The sequence below is a fragment of the Impatiens glandulifera genome, chromosome 4 (assembly GCF_907164915.1).
Source record: "Impatiens glandulifera chromosome 4, dImpGla2.1, whole genome shotgun sequence".
NCBI lineage: Eukaryota > Viridiplantae > Streptophyta > Magnoliopsida > Ericales > Balsaminaceae > Impatiens > Impatiens glandulifera.
In genome coordinates this window covers 54025475-54047549 of record NC_061865.1, presented here as the reverse complement: position 1 = coordinate 54047549, position 22075 = coordinate 54025475, and the positions used below count along the sequence as shown (strand labels likewise).

The 22075-nt window shown below is 30.3% G+C and overlaps 2 protein-coding genes across 2 annotated transcripts; both read right to left on the bottom strand.

The window, feature by feature from the left end:
• Positions 1-8954: 8954 nt before the first annotated feature.
• LOC124935398 lies at positions 8955-10213 on the bottom strand. Its single transcript, XM_047475834.1, has 2 exons — positions 10157-10213; positions 8955-10073 (listed from the first exon to the last, which is right to left on the bottom strand). The coding sequence occupies exons 1-2, from the start codon at positions 10211-10213 to the stop codon at positions 8955-8957; spliced, it is 1176 nt and encodes a 391-aa protein (XP_047331790.1).
• Positions 10214-20745: 10532 nt separating this feature from the next.
• Positions 20746-21828, bottom strand: LOC124935397 (organ-specific protein S2-like). Its single transcript, XM_047475833.1, has 2 exons — positions 21772-21828; positions 20746-21676 (listed from the first exon to the last, which is right to left on the bottom strand). The coding sequence occupies exons 1-2, from the start codon at positions 21826-21828 to the stop codon at positions 20981-20983; spliced, it is 753 nt and encodes a 250-aa protein (XP_047331789.1). The 3' UTR covers positions 20746-20980.
• Positions 21829-22075: the final 247 nt, after the last annotated feature.

Below are 22075 nucleotides of genomic sequence, written 5' to 3'. Positions count from 1 at the left end.
TATTCTCTCATAATTAAAACTCACACACAACTCACAATAAAGCGATGCTCTTAAGGAAAAGACTTGGCTTTCTAAAGTATTTGAGTGCACCTTTAAATATACCTCAATTAGATCAATATCAATATTGTCCAAAACCTTCAAAAATCTTACAAAATATTCTTACCGTATTTCCTAATTATATTTACATAACAAAGATCTAATTTACTTTTGTCACAATCTTATTTTATAATATCAAGCTTATACACCAAAAAATATAGTTTATTTTTGTTGAAAATACTCTTTTATTGTACCAAGATTGTGTACCATGAATATATCATATTTGTAATATTGTAAATCCATTCTCAACACTGCACTTTGATTTATAAGCTATCTCCCTCTTGTCTTCCATTATTTTCTTTGTCAACAAGAAAAGTCTTCATAGCTCCCAAATCTATGAACTATCAACATATCAGCAACATTGTCACATTCTTGATAACAATTTCTCTTTACTCGATTATGCTTCTCTCAATGTATAACCCCACATCAAAATTTAATGTAGAAAACCCCTTCGACAAGAGTATTAAACCAAGAGACCCTTATGTCGCTTAAATTATTCACTATACCACATATAATGGGTTACACAATATTTTTTCAAATTAAGATTTACAATCTAACGAATTACATAAGCCTTCAAAAATAACATTATCGTCAAATATGATACATACATATAAAATGTATCTTTACCAATGGTGAAAATACCTAAACCTAGGTATCTAGGGAGAGAAGGGAAATTAGTTGAAGAAAAATGGTTTTTTCTTCTAACACCTTCCTCCCTTTTGATTCGTTTCCCTCTCTTTGTCTTGTTCTTCTCTCTAGAATTTACAATCTCACAAATTACATAAATCATCAAGAACAACATCATCATGAAATATATCACATAAATATATAATGTATATTTACAAATTGTGGATATAAATAAGCCTTGATATCTAGAAAGTGAAAAGAAAGTAGTTGAAAAAACATAAATTTTCTTACTAACACTTGCCTTCGTCTTGATTCGCCTCCCTCTCATTATCTACTTCTTTTCAAATTTAGGTATCTATCGAAAACTAAGGACACCCAAAATAAACTTTCATCGTCTACTTCCTCAAAATAAGATACTAATTGAAAGTCGAGAAGATCCAAGACGAACTTCCATCGTCTACTTCCTTAAAATCAAATATCTATCGAAATCGATGACACCCAAGATGAACATTCATCATCTACTTCCTCAAATAAGACCCAAGACAAACATCCATCTTCTATTTTTTTCAAAATCAATATCTGTCGAAAATCGAGGACACCCTAGACGAACATCTTCTACTTCATCAAAGTAAGATACTAATCAAAAGCCGAGAATACCCAAGACAATCTTCCATCGTCTACTTTATAACAAATAATTAGGTATCTATCGACATCTCTTTACTCAAGCTCAAGATCTAGCAAAACATTTGTCACACATTTTGCCTTGAACTTTGCACACTCAATCAACTTGAACCACATACTTTTCCTTGAACAAATTAAATTTCAATCTACTAGTTTTTTTAAATAATGTTACAACAACTAGCAATTCAAAAATATTTTTTTAAGACATACTAACTGTCTTCAATTGTTCTCACCATTGTTAATAGTTTCTTCAAAAGAAATCGCGAATGTTCCTCCATTTAATTGATCGAGTCTCTCATATAGCCCCCTTTTCATGAATAAGAATCAAAATAAAGCTCTCATTCATCTTCTCGCATTAGATGACAATTAAATGATCTCATTCGTTTTTGAATTGACTAAGTATCTCATTTATTCCCTTTTAAGGTCTCAATCTTCTTCACAATAAGATGATAAATCAAACATCTCATTAATCTTAACTATGATCCTAAATACATGGACAATTAAGATATAACAAAGAAGTACCCAAATTATCAACTTTGAATTGATTAAGCCTCTTATCTAGCCTCTTTTTCATGACTAGAAATTTCACTGTCCTATTCATCTTCTCACATTGAATGATAATGCAATGATTTTTTCTTGGTTCATTTGAGAGTTTCTCTCATAATGTCTTCACCTAAACTTATAAGTGACTTATATTTGTCTTCCTCTTCTTAGTAATTCATTCATATTGTGTTTTAACTAGCAATATGACAATCCTTAATCACTTGCGTACTTAATGAAATCTTGCAATTTGGCCCAAAGGATTGCCTTGTCAACATGTAGATAATATTGTCATCAATGCCTTTTTAATAAGAATTATTGTGTATCATTTTTTCCTTCATCAATGACCAAGGATACATCCCCACCAAGGTCATCCTCCTCCCCAACATTAGAATAAATCTCAATGGTCCCATGATAATTTTTTCTTGGCAGTGTGCATATTTGATGACATATCTCAACCCGAGTTGTGATTTCACTTGAGTCACTACTTGTGTCTTTATTATGTGTGCTCTAGCTTTGTCAAATTTCACATCTCGACTTAGCATAACATTTCCACCATTTTCCAGCCAAACTTTATACCTTTGACATTTTCTAAAAATTCAATACAGAAAAATTTCTTTACCCTTGGATCCAACTTCCCTTACATTACCATGAGTTAATGTTCTTGCACCAAGAACTCCATTCTAACCCAATTTTTGCAAGTCCTTGAGGACAAGCCTTAGATGCCAGAAATTTGATGTATACTGTGTGACCTCGAATATAATAACTAAACATACTTGTGAGTTACCTGGTAGAGAATACAAATTATTTTTATTACTTTTCCATAACAACTAAAGTACCTTGCTCACCAACAATTGTACATCTCTTGCCTTCCAAACATAACCATTAAACTTCTTTAGTTTTAGGTAATCTTTTATGAAGTGTCTTTCCTCTTAACACCAGAAACATTTTACATTTTCTTTAGTATTCAACATAAACTTAGAACACTTACTGGTCTGCATTTTTTATCATGATGTTGTTACCTCTTGTAAATACACCTTCTCCATTGTCTGTTTGTCTATAATATGCCCTCTTGGTTTGTTCCTTGGACATCAAGTAACTCATACTTTTTCCACCTCAAACTTGACAATCATTCATACCAACAAGACCTACGACTTGGACATCTTTTAGAACCCTCCCTAGAACTTGTCAAGAACCCTCGAAGGATCATCCAAGTTCTTTAGCTTACTCTACTCTTGTTCATCCTCGCTCTGATACCACTTGTTAGGATATCAGGAGATGAAGTATATATCCCTTAATACAATACAATAACAACACCGAACAATTGCGGAGAAAGAAAACAACTAAAGAATGCATTCACAATATTTGTAGTGGTTCGACCAAAACAAACCTACATTCACTTTTGAAGAACAAGAGACTCTCAACTTTATTATCAAGGATGTTATATGTGTATTATAATGATTCACTCATAATGAAAGAGCACACACAACTCACAAGGAAGCGATGCTCTCAAGGCCAAACTTGTTCTTTAAAGTGCCCGACTACACTTTGAAATAAGCTCCAATTAGTTTAATATCAATATCTTGTCAAAAACTCTCAGAGAGCTTCCAAAATATTTTTATTATATTTCATAATTGTATTTTCATAAAAAAATATTTAATTTATTTTTGTGATAATCTTATTCCGTAATATTAAGATTATACACCAAAAGATATAATTTCCTTTTGACGAATATACCATTTTCTTGTACCAAGATGGTGTACTATGAATATATTATATTTGTAATATTATAATCCATTCTCAACAGACCTCATTGTTCTTGAACCTCGACTCAAGAACAGAGGTTCGCATGAGTATCGGTTTACATAATCGAGATGTATGATCAATACAATCTCGAGAATTCAGTGTTAGTTTAGTTTAGAAGAATGGAAAAATAAAACGACTATGCCTGATTGATTGTGATGATTCCGTAGAGAATGATTATAGACATTAGGTTTAGCCATGCTCTCTCAATCACTAAGTGCTTTGAGTTGACGAGGAGACGAGCAGTTCGCTTCTCGCAATTCTCTTCGTTTGTTTTCCTTTTTCTCTCTATTGGTTTCCGGTTGAATTTTGTAGAACTCCGACCGAGATTAGCTCTTTATTTGGATGTATCACCTACATAGGGTTTGTAATGATCATTAAACATCAGATGAACCTTCAATTGCATGAAATCTGTATTTGAAAGCGGATATTATTTCGTTCAGGTAAAAGGCGACTCGATAATCGTGAGAGAATGATCTAAGCTTTCTGTTGAGAACCGTTAATAACTGAAGCTATTGTTGGCTTTCTGGTTCCAATTCATATTACATGTTAAAATACTTGACTTATGTGGCTGATGGATTTGTGCAGCTGAATGATTTGATGACATGGCAATTAAAATTGGAATATCAGGTTTATGTGGTAGGGAGTGATTTCTACTGAATTGATTAGCTTAAGGACCGGTCACTATACATCTAGTCTTCCTTCAGGCCTGTTTGGTTTCATGTTTATTTTTTCTATCTCATTAAAATCATTTGAAGGTTCAAACAATTTTAGAAAAATTCTAAAAGAAAATATATAATGACTTATGGATTTTTTTCTGTATTTTACTATGCAAGTGTTGATATTTTAGGGACTATTTGATCAGATATCTTTTAGCCTACTTGTAGTAGCTATAAACTTGTGTTTTGCTACTTCAAAAATAAAAATATCTTCATGTTCCTGGAATAAAATCTCAAGAAATAATGTGCTGACCATAATTTTTGGAATTATCTCAGGTTTTTTTCCCCTCTTTTCGCCCACATCATTTAGGTATTTTTCGACTATTATTGTAACACTTATTTTATTGCTTACAAGTATGATATATACGTATGTTTCTAGGAATGATCGAGAGTCATCCGATAGATTATGCTAGGGCATAGATAGAAAACTTAGATGTATGTGGTTATGTTGGAATTCTTTTAGATTAAAAACATGTGTAAGTTGTGTTTTAATAATGATCAAGAGTTTCGGAGTAGAGCTCTAGAGCTTCTTTGATGAGAACCAATAGTCTATTTTCGCATTCATTTTGCTCTTCCAGATTGTTAATTTTCTTTCAATTTTAACGATAATTTGATCCCAAAAAGTTTTGGAATGTGCTTTCTTCTGTTGGATAAGGAATGTTCTATTTCATTTTAATTGTCTCTCGAGTATTATTGCGAGTTCAGTTTTTATCTATTATAAGTGGAATTTATGCATTTTAATGTGTATTTCTTGAATGGACGTGTTTTTTATTTGATTTTGTTGTTGTTTTATATTTTATTGTATTTTTCAAAAGTATTTTTTTTGTTGTGTATTTGTTATACTAAAATATTGATCTCCATTTTATCTACTAAACTCTTTAAATAAAAAGTTTCATATTTTACATAAAAAATGAGAAAGTGAATAAATAAATAATGATGCTATTGTTATCAATTAGTATGAGATTTTGATAATATTTTAATAAAAAATTTAAAATAATTATGTTCATTTTTTTTTATCCTAAAGTTAATATAAAAGTTATCGCGTGAATTAAAAATATGATTGTTATTGACTGTACGAGATAATGATAATATTTTAATAAAATTTAAACCAATTATGTTCCTTTTTATTTTATTTATGTATTCTAAAGTTATCATTAAAGCTAACATTTATCACGTGGTTCTAAAATATTGATAGTGTGGAAAAAAATTTCAAGAATAGTCAAAAAGAAGTCTTCCACTTGTTGGTAGTGTTTTAATTTGAGTATTTATTTAATTAAATTATTGGTTATCTTCTTAAGATTAATCCTCGCCCATAATTAGCCTTCATAATTTTCTTTCTTTGTGGAATATCTTAGAAAAGAAAAAGAAAAAGAAAAAAAATATGTGCTATAGAGTTTGTTTGAATGTTTTCTTTATCTTATTCTTTTATGATAACTAAATTATTCTAATTATTTAAATTGTTTAATATAACTGTTTTTTTATCAGTCTAAGTAATTTTTTAATGTAACCAATCAATCTATTAAGTTATAGGTCTTTCGGGAGAGTGATACAAATCTATAAATTCAAAATAATTATATTTTCTAAAATGTTTTCTTCATTAGATTTAATTCAAAAACTAAAAATTTATTTTCTAAACGTCATTTAACGAATTTGATTTTTTAATATTTTATTAAACTAAAAAATAAAAAAAAAAAAAAAAATCTCAAATTAATCAACATAAATTGAGGACACATCAACCAATGAATCCGTCTCTTGTATCAAATTAAGATATTCCATAAGTTGTAAAAAAAAAAAAGAACATTCGGGTGTTAGCAAATATCATTTAAACAATTTTTTTTATTAAGTTTTTGTTTGGATTTTGAAATTCTTATTTTAATCTAGGTTCATCATCTAGTCGAAATAAAAAAAGATTGCTTAAGCCCAAACTGATGATCCAATCCTTTACTCTCTTTATTTTATTTTTTTTGACATATTATTCCTCTTCATTAATTCAGAATAACAAATAGTGAAACATTATTACATTATTGCAAATATGAATCACAAGAAAGTTATATCAAAACGTAATTCTGATCATCTCACTCATATTATTAATGGTATTATTAAATATAAAATCTAATAAAAAAGTTTTTGTCTAAAAATACAAAAGATTTTAAATTAAAATTCAACTAAAATCGCATTAATTTGAAGTAAGGGTCGTTACTGTATGAAACTCTGGATTGGGCTTGTTTTTTTTTGTTTTTGTTTTTTTAATTTACTTTTATTTGTATCCTTAAAATTTGTCAAAATGTTGTAATCTCCCATTAGTTTATTATAAGGTGTATAATCTTGGCTTTAAAATTTGTTCTTTTGGGTCCACCCAGTTTGTTTCGGAATTTATGTGATAACGTTTGACATATCTCCCCTTAAGACAATTTGTTATGTGTAGGTTTCATGTTATTTTTGGGTCCTGTCTTCATAATCTTTATTTTAATTTTTTTCAATAAAATAAACTGTTAAAAAAAATAATAAGTGACAATGAGTGTTTTTACAAATAAAATAACAATATTCTCAGATTCATACACTCTTAAAACTATATTGTAAATCCAAGAATTATAAAAAGGATTAATATTTATAATACTTCCTATACATTTAACTATGTTTTAAATATCTTTCTATACATGATTTTGTTTGAAATTGTTTCTCATACATTTATTTTTGTTTAAAATTATTTCTTATACATTTATTTTTATTTTAAATTTCTCATTATGCATTTATTTTTATTTTAAATTGATTCAATTATATTATAGCGTAAATATCTAAAACCATTTAAAATGTTATAAAACCATTGATCCGTGTTCAAACAGACACAAGTCCTTTTATAAGTAATATATTCAATTTTTATTTTTCTAAGTTCTATGGCGGGCAAAAATTTTATATTAATCTTAAGATTATTTCTTTAACTCCATTCTCAAATAGCGATGTATTCCATTTCTAGACAACGATGTAGACTAATGTGACGATAATGATGTTGTTACTCATTCATCTCCTCCATATTTTAGATATTGTGTGTTTGTTGTGCATGCCCCCAAATCATTTCCAAGCAATAAAGAATATATATATATATATATATATATATATATTTAAAATATAAATATTATGATAGAAATTATTAAATGTAAAATATAACATCGTAATAAAAACATGCTTGAATCGGCCGTCTATACATTACTTTTGGTGATCCCCTCAGTGAGAATATATGTAATTTGATTTTGAAGATGAAATGATTTTATTAATCAAAATAAGTTTTAATCAAAGAATGTAAAACACAACCTAGTTAGAGCAAGACTATTGATACTTTTAAATTAGTTATTAAGATATTCAAATTTCGACCATAAAATAAAAATTGTTCATACATAGAGTTAGATTCTTCGTATCGATTGAAATATTTTAACTATTTTAAAACTAAAAAATGTATAATAAGCAATTTTAAATAAAAATAAATGTAAAAAAATATTTCAAATAAAAACATGCATAAAAAATATTTAAACTTAGTTAAATATATACATTAAACATTTTACATTATATATATTACCCGTTATAAAACTTATTTAAAATGAATGTTCAAATATAATATATTATATAATATTAGGTGTGTTTTTGTAGGATTTGAAATAGAGACCAATCATAAGAAATGAGGAACATGAATCACTATTTTTTTTTTTAAATATTAGATATATATTTCATTTAAAATAATAAAATATTTTAAATAATTATTTTGTTTAAATTTTTATAATTTTAATTTACATATATATATATATATATATATATATAATTTATTTATAATGATTAAAATCAATAATAATTTAAAATTTTACAATACTTATCATAATTTTGTCAAAGAGAGAAAGATATCATAATTTATTTCAAAATTACAGGCGTGTCATTGAATATTGGAACGATGTCAAATATTGTTGTTTAAGTTTAAAGTTTTATTGATTCCACAACCTAGTATGAGCAAGCTAGCTAGGCAGCCTTTACAAAAGTTGAACATACAACCTTAATATTATTGCTAAAGTATTTAATAAATTAGATTAGATTACTTTTATTAATTTAAATACTATATTTCAATATAACATTCAATTTAAATAAAAACTAATATTTGTTTTCTTATTAAGGCCCAAACTTTGGGCCTGCCCTAACACCCTATATATATATATTCAAAACACATATGTTGGTTATTTATTATCATAAGATAATTTATGGTTTTCATAATTAAATGAATCTAAAGAAAAATTGAATATTTCAAGAAAAAAGCATCAAATATATTAAGGGAATGCATGCATCATCAAATCAAACATTTTTTTTCAATAAACACTAGATTTTTACATAGGATAACAATCTCCTTATTAAATATCACACACATTATTCAAAGTAAAAGAGGTGACGGTAAAGAGAACATGTCTCACATACATGGATAGGTTTGATAAATATTTACTAGGTTATCTATGATCATATATCCTTTATAGACTCAAAGCTCTTAACCAACCAAGTCGACTTATTCTCGTTTGATTCTTCTTTGTCACCAGGATAGGCGGTCACATCAGGACGTGGTTCAAATTCCTTAGAAAACATCTTATTCTTTTGTGCTCCATCTTTTTTGTCTTCGGGATAGGCTGACACATTTGGTCGCGGTTCAAAGCCTTCGACAAATTGTTTCTTTCTTTGTGCTTCATCTTTTTGGTCACCAGGATAGGCAGAAACATTGGGCCTTGGCTCAAAGTCCTTGGAGAACGATTTATTTTCTGCTTGTACTTTATCTTTTTTGTCTCCGGGATAAGATGATACGTTTGGTCTTGGTTCGAAGTCCTCAACAAATGACTTCTTCCCTCGTGCTTCCTCTATTTTGTCGTCAGGATATGAAGAAATGTTTGGTCTTGGTTCAAAGTCCTCAGCAAATGACTTATTCCCTTGCGCTTTTGCTCTTTTGTCTCCGGGATATGAAGACACGTTTGGTCTTGGTTCAAAGTCCTCAGCAAACGACTTCTTCCCTCGCGATTCATCTTTTTTGTCTCCGGGATATGAAGACACGTTTGGTCTTGGTTCAAAGTCCTCAGCAAACGACGTCTTCCCTTGCCTTTCCTCTTCTTTGTCTCCGGGATATGAAGACACGTTTGGTCTTGGTTCAAAGTCCTCAACAAACGACTTCTTCCCTTGCCATTCCTCTTTTTTGTCTCCGGGATATGAAGACACATTTGGTCTTGGTTCAAAGTCCTCAACAAATGACTTCTTCCCTTGCGCTTCCTCTTTTTTGTCTCCAGGATATGATGACACATTTGGACGCGGATTAAAGTCGTCAACAAATTGTTTCTTTCTTTGTGTTTCATCATTTTTGTCACCAGGATACGCAGATACATTGGGCCTCGGCTCAAACTTGTCTGAGATGCCATAACTTTTTTCAGTGTGACAATCGTCGGTTCCTCTTTCCCCTTCAGGTACTAGAGGTGGCACCGACATGGTGCCACGAGGAAGAAGGCCTTCTAGGGCTTGGGGCATAGTGTTGTCTTTTACATTTCTCCAATATTGTTCTGCCCCAGCCTCTCTTCTTGCTCCATTACTGCTGCTAGCAAGCTGTAGTTTAGATAATAATTAACTAAAAGAACAATATGTATAATATAAGTAGTGAATTAGGGTAAAGGAGTTGAAAACCTAACCATAAGTAGAAGCATTGACAAGAATGTGAGTAGGAAACTGGCTGCAACTGATACCATAATTTAATTCTCAACTTGATATTATTGGGTTGTTTTGTTTGTGTTCAACTCTTGCATGAGGTTTTCTATTTATACACATTTTTTCCATTCCTCTAGTCTTTAATTGATCAAGAGTTGTAATACTCAATGATTGAATGAATTGAATAATAATATCAGCAATTATATTATTTTTTCTAAACCAATGAGATGGAGAAGGCCATGAATTCACTCTATTTTAATATTCTTAATCCCAAAATTAGATAAAGAGGATAAACAAATGGGAAATATAAATATACTTTTGATTATGATTTCTTATCCATTAACAAGTTTATATATTTCAACAATCATATTCATTCAATTTTTTTATTTAGAACTTTCATTTCGAATAAAACCCAATTGTATAAATAGTAGTTCATTTCATATCATGTAACTTAAACATTAGAACAAAAGCAAGTTAGACTTCCCTTGTAGCTGAGGTGCATGATGGAAAATTAAATCAGTGATATCGTCGAGTTGCGAATATTATTCAATAACTTAGAACAATTTAGGCTTATGGATACTTTTCTTTTGAAAGAATAAAACAATTTTCATTAATTCATATTTTTATGGAGATCACAAATCATGTAAAAAAATCAGTTCATTATATTCAAGTTACTACCCAAATGGTCATAAGTTACCATCAAAGTACCAAATAGACAAATCATCAACAACATCATGTTTGATTTGCTTTAATTTTTTCTCTTAATTTATACTCACATTCTTGTCAATAATAATATTAATATGGAAAAAATAATTAAAACACTCACTAAAACTTCTGGAAAAAAATTTAAAATAGAATAGTTTACCCGTGCTTAATTTATTACCGACACTAATATAAGCGACACTATTTAAGCGTCGTTAAATTTCGTCGACCCTATTTTACACTGAAATAAACGCCGGTAAAATAAACGCGACGTTTATTTGCGCCGACAAATGTCATTTTTACGTCGAAAAAGGTGTAGTTTGTTGTAGAGTTTAAGAAAGGTTTGGAAAGGTCAGACCAAAAAATGCAAGCTCCAAACTGATAGGGAGCTTTCAAGTTTTTCTTGCTCGATGGTTAGATAAAATGGATCCTTCATCTAGAAGGGAGGAAACCATTTCACAAATCATGTACTAGTAAATGTCGCGAATTTTGTAATAAAAAGTCGGGAGGCCAACTCCATTTAATAAAACCTTTAAACATATAAAATTATGAAAATAAACAAATCCTAAAAAAATAATGATGATATGCAAAGTACAACATTCTCGATTACTGTTTATCGAATCATTTGTGAAACCCCAAATAATCGTTGCGTTTGTCGAACATTTGTTTACTTTCATAGAACACTTAATGATTTCTTCCCTCTTTTTTCGCTTATCTTTTGCATTTGATTGAGTGTACAAATTTTTGTGAAGGGTCGTTCTCCCTTAATGCAAATAGTATGTTTCAAAATGTGATTTTTTTTCTTAATCATATCTAATATTCTCAATATTAATACAATATATCATTAGCATTGCTTCTCATTTCAGTTAAATGTTTTTAGTGAAAAATGATATTGAATGTTTATTCCATTATTAATACTTTATATAAACTTCCATATCTGTTGAGATTCCTATGCTCGCTGCACTATGAAGATTATTAGAGAGATCATTCTTGATGCAATTGAAAACAAAAAATCGATCGGTTCAGAAGATGAAGTTTAAGAATGTAAGTAACACATGCTCAGACAAGGGAAACTTGTGACGATGAGGAATTTAATCTCGACGAGGAGGGGAAATTCATATGCAAAATATATCGACAATCACGTAACTATTATTAAAAAGATTTGTAAGAAGAAATTTTATCACTAGGTTGTTGAGTTCCATTCTTCTACTTTTCCCCTTTTTCCTTTTCATGATTTCAGTTTGAAAAAAATCATCTTAGTTTAGACTTTAGAGAGTTTTTTTTTTTCATTTTATATAGATATTGATTTGCTTTTGTAGTGTTGTAAATATTTTAAAAAAGTATTTTGGTTAATAATTAATTAACACATGTTAGACGTCCTGATTAATTTAAATATAAGGTTAACATCAACATCCAGTAATTATTTTTATTAATGTATACAAATAAATCATTTACTTAGATATCTTAATTAAGTTAGGTAGACCAAAACCGATAATTAAACTCAAATTTTCATTTGATTATTAATTATTATACGGACAAAATAAACAAATGATATGGATCAAAGGATTATTAATGATTTCCAACCAATATATGATAACAAGGACAACTTAATTAGATATAAAATTGATGGATTAGAGGATTCTTAATGTTAATTAATTTTAAGACGTCCAATTATTCATGATGACAAGGACAGAATAAATAATTGATTAATTGAATATCTTGTTCAATCATTAATTTTTTTTGAAAATTGTTATATGATTTTATTTATAATCACTCTCTTGAAAAATAAAATTGTATACATGTGATCAGTTGAATGGTGGGAATGTATTAAGTTCAGAAGAGAAGATTGCCTAAACATAGTAGTGAGAAATCAACAACTTTTTTTCTAAGAAATTAATTTAAGGAATTACATATGGAAAATTAATTAGTAATAATATAAGATAACATCTACAAAATCAATTTTTTTTTTTTTGATGATTTAGGTATCAAATTGTATATAAAATTTACAAAAATAAAACTTACAATAAAAAAAATCAACGATAATCATGCAATTTGTGGTGAATTCCTTTAAAGATACACTAATTTGAGCTCATGAACAATAAGGGTTGAAGTAGAGAAAATAGAACAAATCAATAAAACAATGTTGAAAAAATATCTACCAAATATTTTCAAAACAAAATCAATTTTATTCATTTGTGAATTTATTTGTGAATTTAATATAAGGTATTTATAATTTTATGGGGTCTCATTCAGTCCATAATGCATTTTTATTTAATTACATCTTAACAATTTGTGTTATAATTTATAATTTATGGCTTTTAATTTTTTTTCTTCTAAAGTTAGTGCAATTCTCATTAAAAAATTTTTTTATCTCAATCTTTCAAAATCAACTAGTTTCCTAAAACACATGTTGATTTTAGTTAGTATGAAACCCGTCCAATCTTATCATGGTAAGGATAGATTCATGAATTAGAGTTGTAGTGAGATTTAAAAAACAAATTGAGGTAGGCTTATAAAAAGTAAAAGAAAAATTATGGATAATAAAAAATCACTTTAATTTTTTTTTAATTAAAAAAAATGATTATTATAACTTGTGATAAAATACTTAGTTTTCAAATAAATTATTTAATTACCACTATACGATTTTTCTATTAATAGATAAAAAAAATTTTAAGAAATGAGTAAAAATAAGAGGAAAAATGAAACTCTGTCCAATGAATTACGATAACAAGATGCTAAAAGAAAAAATATTATAGCAAAATAATTAATAATGAATTATCCAACAAAATAGACTGATTATAATCTGATGAAAATAGATTGTTTATAATTGGAATAAATTTAATTTGAATTTATTTTAGGGTAAGCAATAAGATTTGAATGTACTTTCTTCACCTTAGCCTAAACCTTAAACCCAAGTGATTATGTAACATCCACCCTCATGTCCAAATATATGTGTAAATTAATGACTTTGATATATATAGTATTGGTAATTAAATTCATAAATTTGTTGACTATACAACAAAGAGCAGAAACATTGTTGTCTTAATATTTTTTTAAATATTAATGCATATGAATATTTATTAAATTTTGAAAAATAAGTGTAGGTTATAATATGATCTTAATTAGAGTATTTTTATTCCTAAGGTAGACAGATAAACCAATGTCTGTCCTTTTATTATATTTTACATACAAAGTCAGTAGCATATATATAATATAATGTCCTCCCAAATTATTATAAAATTATTAAATAGCAGTTTTATAGAGATTATGTACATCATCCCAAGAAAACAATAAATCTCTATCATCTCATAATAGAGCCAGCATGTTTGGTTAGTTTGATTTGGGTTTTCTTGGAAAGCATTTTAAGATTTTTTTTTTATCAAATTTTAATTATATCATAACAGTATATTTTAATCATCAAATAACTCATAATTCTATTAACTAAAATAATCTTATTTTATTTTTATTAATTTCAATTTTAAAAATAAAAAGATATTATAGTAATTCAACCGATTAAAACTAAATAACCTACTTTTTTTTATATCAAACTAACATTTAAAAAAAATCAAACAAACTCTAACAACGTGTTTGGCTGGAGTTTCTTTTATATAGATTTGTAAATTAAATTTTATAAATATTAAATCTAATTATGTTTTGGGATAACTATGACATAAAAAAACATTATTACATAAATAGTGATTATTTCTCCTTTTTTTTTATTGAAGTAATATATAATATATTTGAGAAGAGGATCCAAACCAAATCAGTCTAGATCTTTAAATCAAAGATTGATTTGGTTTCATAATTAAAAGTTTTGTTTATTATGGCGAATCTAACATTCAAATCTTATACATTAAAAAAAAAAGTTAGTAAGACTTATTTAAAAGGTAATACCTAGAGAAAGTGAAGTTGACATACTAATTAATTACACACAAAAAATTGACACTTTTTAAGAAATATTAAAAATAATATTGATTGATATCACTATGCCAAAAAAAAAAGGTATTACCTAGAAAAAGACTTATATGCTTAAAAGTTTCGATCAACTTTGTATTATTACTCAATGATAGTTAAGAAAGTCATCACTAAAAATAACTGTTACCGACAGAATTAAAATCGTCGTCGGTATTGACCAATGAGATCCAATTAATGTACTAAGTCCAAAAAGGTATGGATACAAAGTTTGTGCAAAAACACAATATAGTTGCTCAATTTTAAGTTAAAAAATACCTATTTTGTTTCTAATAAAAATAAATAAAATTAAGTGGTCTCCAAATAAAACTTTTAGTACTATAATTTAAATAATATTGTAGAAAATCAAATAAAGATAAAGATAGATATAAAAATATATAATTATTCACAATATATAATTATTCGCAATGCTCACGAGACTATCGATGTGAATTTTTTTTATCTATTAGTTTTATTTTATTCTCTTTAAGATTGTGTCTGAATGTTTGACGAACAGATTACGCGGAGTTCTTAAGTTAGTGATTTCGACAAATCAGATGACTTTGATTAAATGTCTCCAAATTTGGTATGCTTTTCTTATTGCAAATGAATAAAATTGATTCGACAAATTTTAGGAGAAATCATAAATGTGCCTTCGTGAATCTAGATATTGAAAAAGTCTATGATCATGTGAATTGAGAATTTTGATTCAATGTAATAGGTAGAATGAGTATGGTGGAGAAGTGGATTGATTGGATTAAATTATGTGTGTCAACAACCAAGTTCTCTGTAATTGTGAATGGAAGTTCTTAACATTTTTTGAAAACTCGAGGGGAATTAGGATGGATGATCATTTGTCCCCATTCTTGATCGTCATGGTCATGTAAGTTTTTTCAAAAATGTTGGCTTTCGTCGTCGAGCATGCTAGCTTCATTAGAGGAGTGGATATGGGGTGATGAGATCTCTATTTGTCATTTATCATTTGTTTTTTGCGAACGATACCTTGTGCATTATTCAAGCCACTCACAAAAACTTCAAGCATTTATTCTCTGGTTGTTTAAAGTATGTTCTGGATTGCAGGTTAACATTGGTAAGTCTGAAATCTTTTTCTCAAATTTTGTATCAAATAAAAGGAAGATGGAACTTGCGAGCATCTTGGGTTTCAATGTGGAATAATTTCTATCAACTTATATTGGGATGCCTTTAGGTGCTAAAGCCTGTTTCAAAGCTTCTTGGGATTTGATCATCTCATAAATGAAAAGTTATCGATCTGGAAGAGCGAGATGATTTCTAAAGGTGGACGTTTGGTTCTCATGAAAAGTTAGCATATATGTCCATTTACATGATGTGGCTGTGAAGATGGAAATAATTATTTTCAAGTCTCTTTGGGGTCCTCTAACTTATCCTTCCGTCATTTGGTTAGCTCGGAAAAAGTGAAAAAGTTTAAGGACTATGGGCTTGGGTATATGAGATTTGACTTCGTTTAACAAAGCCCTTTTATTGAAATGGTGTAGCAGATATTCCTAACAACTAGTATCAGAGCAGCTAGGCTAGATCTGAGCATTGGAAATGATGGCAAGTGAGAACAGTATAGGACATGGGATTGAAAGATTTGATGGAACAAATTATGCCTTTTGGAGAATGCAGATTGAAGATTATCTCTATGAAAAGAAGCTTCATGTTCTTTTAAGTGAGAAACTAGAGAAGATGGATGAAGCTGAATGGAAACTCCTTGATAAACAGGTTTTGGGAGTTGTCCGATTGACGCTATCCAAGACGGTTGCTCACAATGTAGTAAAGAAGAAGACCACCATGGGTCTGATGAAAGCTCTTTCTGATATGTATGAGAAATCATCTACTAACAACAAGGTACACTTAATGAAAAGACTCTTTTATTTAAGAATGGTTGATGGTACTTCTGTCACTACTCATTTGAATGAATTCAATACAATTGTGAATCAATTGCTATCTATTGAGATTGATTTTGGGGATGAAGTTAGTGCCCTGATTTTGTTAGCATCTCTACCAAATAGTTAGGAACCTATGAGGGCAACAATTAGTAATTTAGTTAGAAATACTAAATTGAAATTTTTTGAAGTTAGATATCGTATTTTGCTGAACAGGTTCGTAAAATTGATTCTGGTGAAACATTCAAAGGTTCTGCTCTAAATGTGGAAAATAAGGGTAGAGATAATGATAGAAATTTCAACCGAGGTAAAAGCAGATCTATATAAAGGAGTAAGAGGAGTCATTTCAAGTCTGGGCAGACATTTGAGTGCTGAAATTGTGGTAAACAGGGTCATTTAAAGAGGAACTGCAAAGCACTGAAGAAAAACGGTGATGATAAAAATGATGCAGCCAACGTTGTTACAAAATCTGTCACTAATGCATTACTTTTGTCTGTTGATAACCCGATAGATTAATGGGTTTTGGACTTAGGAGCGTCTTTCCACACCACTGCTCACAAAGAATTAATGGAGAATTATGTGTCTGGAAACTGTGGGAAAGTATATCTTGCAGATGGTGAGCCACTAGATATTGTTGGCATGGGGGACATCAAATTGAAGATGACAAATGGTTCTGTTTGGAAGATTAATAAGGTGAGACACATTCTAGGTTTAATGCGCAATCTGATTTCTGTTACACAGCTTGATGAAGAAGGTCACAATTTCATTTGTGGAAATGGTGCATGAAAGGTGACTAAAGGAGCAATAGTTGTTGCTCGAGGTCATAAAACTAGAACGTTATACACGACTTCAACTTGCAGAGAAACAATTGTTGTTGTAGTTGATGACTCGAAGAACAGTGAGCTGTGGCATTGTAGGTTGGGCCATATGAGCAAAAAAGGGATGAAAATTCTTTTGAAGAATGGACAGATTCCAGAAATGAAGTCGGTTGAACATCAGTTATGTGAAAACTGTATTCTTAGAAAACAGAAATGGGTGAGTTTCTTAAAGATTGGGAAGAAGCTCAAAAAGGAAATGCTAAAGTTGGTACACACAGATGTGTGGGGGCCTGCGCTTGTTTCTTCTATTGACGGATCACAATACTGCGTGACGTTTATAAATGTTTCGACAAGAAAGGTATGGGTATATTTTATGAAGCACAAGTCTGAAGTATTTGCTATTTTCAAGAAATAGAAGGCTTTGATTGAAAATGAAACAAATCAGAAAGTTAAGTGCTTGAGATCCGACAACGGAGGTGAATATATCAATTCAGATTTCAAAGAGTATTGTGATGTGAATGGGATTAGTATGGTGAAGACTATTCCCTGAACGCCTCAAAAGAATGGAGTAGCTGAACGAATGAATCGAACATTGAACGAGTGTGCTAGAAGCATGAGATTGCATGCAGGGCTGTCTAAAACCTTCTAGGCAGAAGCTATAAATACTTTTGTCTAATTGATAAACAAGGGACCCTCTATTCCTCTTGAATTCAGAATTCCTGAAGAAGCCTGGAGCAATAAAAAAGTAAACCTTTCTTATTTGAAAGTGTTTGGTTGTTTATCATATGTTCATATTAATGAATGTGATAGGAGCAAGCTTGATCCAAAGTATAATAAAAAAAATTATTGGTTATGGTGATATCGAGTTTGGTTATCATTTCTGGGATAATCAAATTCGGAAGATCATTCGTAGAAGAAATGTTATCTTCAATGAACAAGTTCTCTACAAAGATTGTGTTGGGAAGACATCAGATGGTGATTCCAAGTTAGAAGAGACTGTTACAGTTGATTTCAGATGAATTTTCAGAGAACAATGTGTTGTTGAGGATGAAATCGTTAAGAACGTGGCCCTAGAGGCAAATCAGCAAACACCGGTTATACAGTTGAGAAGATTATCAAAGAATCGAAAACCAGTCGAGAGGTGATCTCCATCTCTAAACTATATAATGTTGATAGATAGAGGTGAACCTGAATGCTATGAGAAAGCAATACAATCTGATGAATCGGTTAAGTGGGAGTTTGCGATGAAAGATGAGATGGACTCTTTGACGTTGAATCAGACTTGGGAGCTCACTAAGCTATCAAAGGGAAAGAAAACACTCCACAACAAATGGATCTTCAGGATTAAATAAGAATATGATAAAATCATGAGGTACAAGACAAGATTGGTTGTGAAAGTATTTAAACAGAAAGAAGGTATTGACTACAATGAGATCTTCTCTCCAGTAGTTAAATTGATGACAATCAGAACTATTTTGAGTTTGGTTGTGAAAGAAGACCTTCATCTTCAACAAATGAATGTCAAAACTGCTTTTCTTCATGGTGATTTAGATGAAGAGATTTATATGCGACAACCATAAGGATTTGAAATCAAAGGAAAAAATGAGCTTGTGTGTAAGCTTCAGAAGAGTCTGTATGGTTTGAAACAGGCTCCAAGGCAATGGTACAAGAAGTTTGATAGCTTCATGAAAAGTAACAATTTTTTGAGGTGTGAAGCTGATCATTACTTCTATATCAAGAGGTTTTATAAATCATATATTTTTCTTCTTCTCTACGTTGATGACATGTTGATTGATGAAGCAAGCTTGTATGAGATTAATAAGCTAAAGAAAGAGTTGTCTGAAAAGTTTATAATGAATAATTTGGGTGCTGCTAAACAAATATTTGGGATGAGAATTTTCAGGGATGAAGAAGTTCTCAAGCTTTCACAAGAATAATATGTGAAGAAAGTTTTTAATATGTTCAACTTGTATGATGCAAAACCAGTTATTACCCCCTTAGCTAGTCACTTCAGACTATCTAAATATCAGTCGCCTTCAACAGAGGAGGAGAAAAATTACATGACCACTATTCTGTATGCCTCTGCCATTGGTTGTATTTTGTATGCGATGGTTTGCACAATACCAGACATTGCACATGTAGTGGGAGTTGTTAGCAGATTAATGAGCAACCCGGGTAGACAACATTGGGAAGCAGTAAAGTGGATACTACGATACTTAAGAGAAAGTACAAGTCTCACTTTGTGTTTTCGAAAGTCTGATATGGGTTTGGAAGGATATGTTGATGCTGAGAATGGTTGTTATGTTGATAGTGGAAAGAGCACAACATGGTACATTTATACTCTAGGAGGTACTGCAATCAGTTGAGTTTCAAAATTACAAAAGATTGTTGCTCTTTCTAGTTGTGAGGCAGAGTAAGTTGCTGTAACAGAGGCTGCTAAGGAGATGATGTGGTTACAACCCTTTTTGCGAGAATTGGGTCAAGACTACGAGAGAAGTGTGTTGCGATGCGACAGTCAGAGTGACATTCATTTGGCAAAGAATCTTGTTTATCATGGCATGACGAAGCATATACAGGTTCGTTATCATTTCATCCGGTCAGCTTTAGAAGATGGAGTATTGGCTCTTGTAAGATTCCCGAGAGTAAGAATCCAATTGATATGTTGACGAAAACTGTGAGAAATGAGAAACTGAAGTTGTGTGCAACTTCAGTTGGTCTTCTTCGTTAAGACACCGGATGGAAAACCACTACTAATCGAGAGATGATGAAGTTAGTCTCCAAATTGGAGATTGTTGAGTTATGAAGCCTACACTTATAATAAGTTCTACATTGTTAATTAATTGGGTTTGTATTTGGTTTTAGGTTTGGGTCTAACCAAGAGTTATTTAGGTTTATTACCTGAATGTTTACCCTATAAATATGTGATTATTAAGGGTTTACAAGTGAAAAAACATAATTATAGAGAGATAAAGTGTGAGGCAAAAACTCTGTATTCTTTCTTCTTCTTCATAATGAAATCTGGTGGTGGCTGAAGTGGACGTAGCTCAATTTGAGTGAACTACTATAAATCTGTGTCTTCTTGTGTTCTTTTTTCTTGCATTTTTTTTACAGACTGTTTCCAGCAGGTCGGATTTGAGAGATACAAATCCTAACAGCATATTCGTTATTGAAATATCCCACAACATTATTGAATGAATTAGGAAAGACAACATTTATTAATGAAATATCCCACAACATTACACAACAATATTATTCAGATTAATTAGGAAACAAAGAGTAATACTGGGATAGATAATCTAGTCACACATGCACAAATGATAAATTTACAACCAACTTATTTTTCATGATCACATGTCCTTCCTGGCTTCAAGTTCTTTACCAATCAAGTCGACATATTGCCGTCAAGTCAGGCCGCCTACTTCAATTATTTTCAATCAAAGTTCTTAGAAAGCAACTCTTTCTCGCGTGCTTCATCTTTTTTGTCACCAGGATAGGCAGATATATTGGGCCTCGGCTCAAAGCTATCAGAAAATGACTTGTTCTTTTGTGCTTCATCTTTTTTGTCACCGGGATACGCAGATATATTAGGCCTCGGTTCAAAGTTATCAGAAAATGATTTGTTCTTTTGTGTTTCATCTTTTTTGTCACCAGGATACGCAGATATATTAGGCCTAGGCTCAAAGTCCTTAGAGAACGTCTTCTTTCCTTGTGTTTCATCTTCTTTTTCACCAGGATAGGCTGATATATTGGGTCTGGGCTCAAAGTCCTCTAAAAACGATTTCTTTTCTTGTGCTTCATCTTTTTTGTCATCGGGATAGGCTGATATATTGGGTCTGGGCTCAAAGTCTTCTGAAAACGATTTCTTTTCTCGTGCTTCATCTTTTTTGTCTTCGGGATAGGCAGATATATTAGGTCTCGGTTCAAACTCATCTGTGAGGCCTGATATTTTCACCTTGTGACAATCGTCGATTACTCCTTTACCTTCGGGGACTAGAGGTGGCACCGATATGGTGCCCCGGGGAAGAAGGTATTCTAGGGCTTGGGGCATAGAGCTGTCTTTCACTACATTTCTCCAATATCGGTCTGCCCCAGCCTCTCTTCTTGCTCCATTACTGCTGCTAACAAGCTGGAGTTAACATGTTAAATATATAATAATTAATTAAAAAGCAGAGTAAATATAAGAGAAGTAGTAAATTATGGTAAAGGAATTGAAGATCTAACCAGAACCAGAAGAATTGACAAAAAAGGCAGGAGGAAGCTGGCTGAAGATAAAACCATTATTTTATTCTTAACTTGATAGTTTGAGGGTTTTTGTTTTTGAGTAGATAACTCTTGTATGAGCTTTGCTTTGCTATTTATACACAAATATTTTACTATTCCTCCACACTATGTGAGGTGTAATCAACAATGTTTGCATGTGCAATTAAATAATAATAATAATAATAAAATTGTAATTGTTTGAAAACAATTGTAATTGGAGTGTGAAACTGAATTTGAAAAAAAAGGTTATTAAATCAAAAAAATA

What these genes read in the sequence shown, in the direction of transcription:
- LOC124935398 (XM_047475834.1), bottom strand. Translation starts at nt 10,213, where the DNA reads ATGGTATCAGTTGCAGCCAGTTTCCTACTCACATTCTTGTCAATGCTT. An exon ending in TGTCAATGCTTCTACTTATG is followed by an intron (nt 10,074 to 10,156) that starts GTTAGGTTTTCA and finishes TCTAAACTACAG; the next exon opens with CTTGCTAGCAGCAGTAATGG.
- LOC124935397 (XM_047475833.1), bottom strand. Translation starts at nt 21,828, where the DNA reads ATGGTTTTATCTTCAGCCAGCTTCCTCCTGCCTTTTTTGTCAATTCTT. An exon ending in TGTCAATTCTTCTGGTTCTG is followed by an intron (nt 21,677 to 21,771) that starts GTTAGATCTTCA and finishes TGTTAACTCCAG; the next exon opens with CTTGTTAGCAGCAGTAATGG.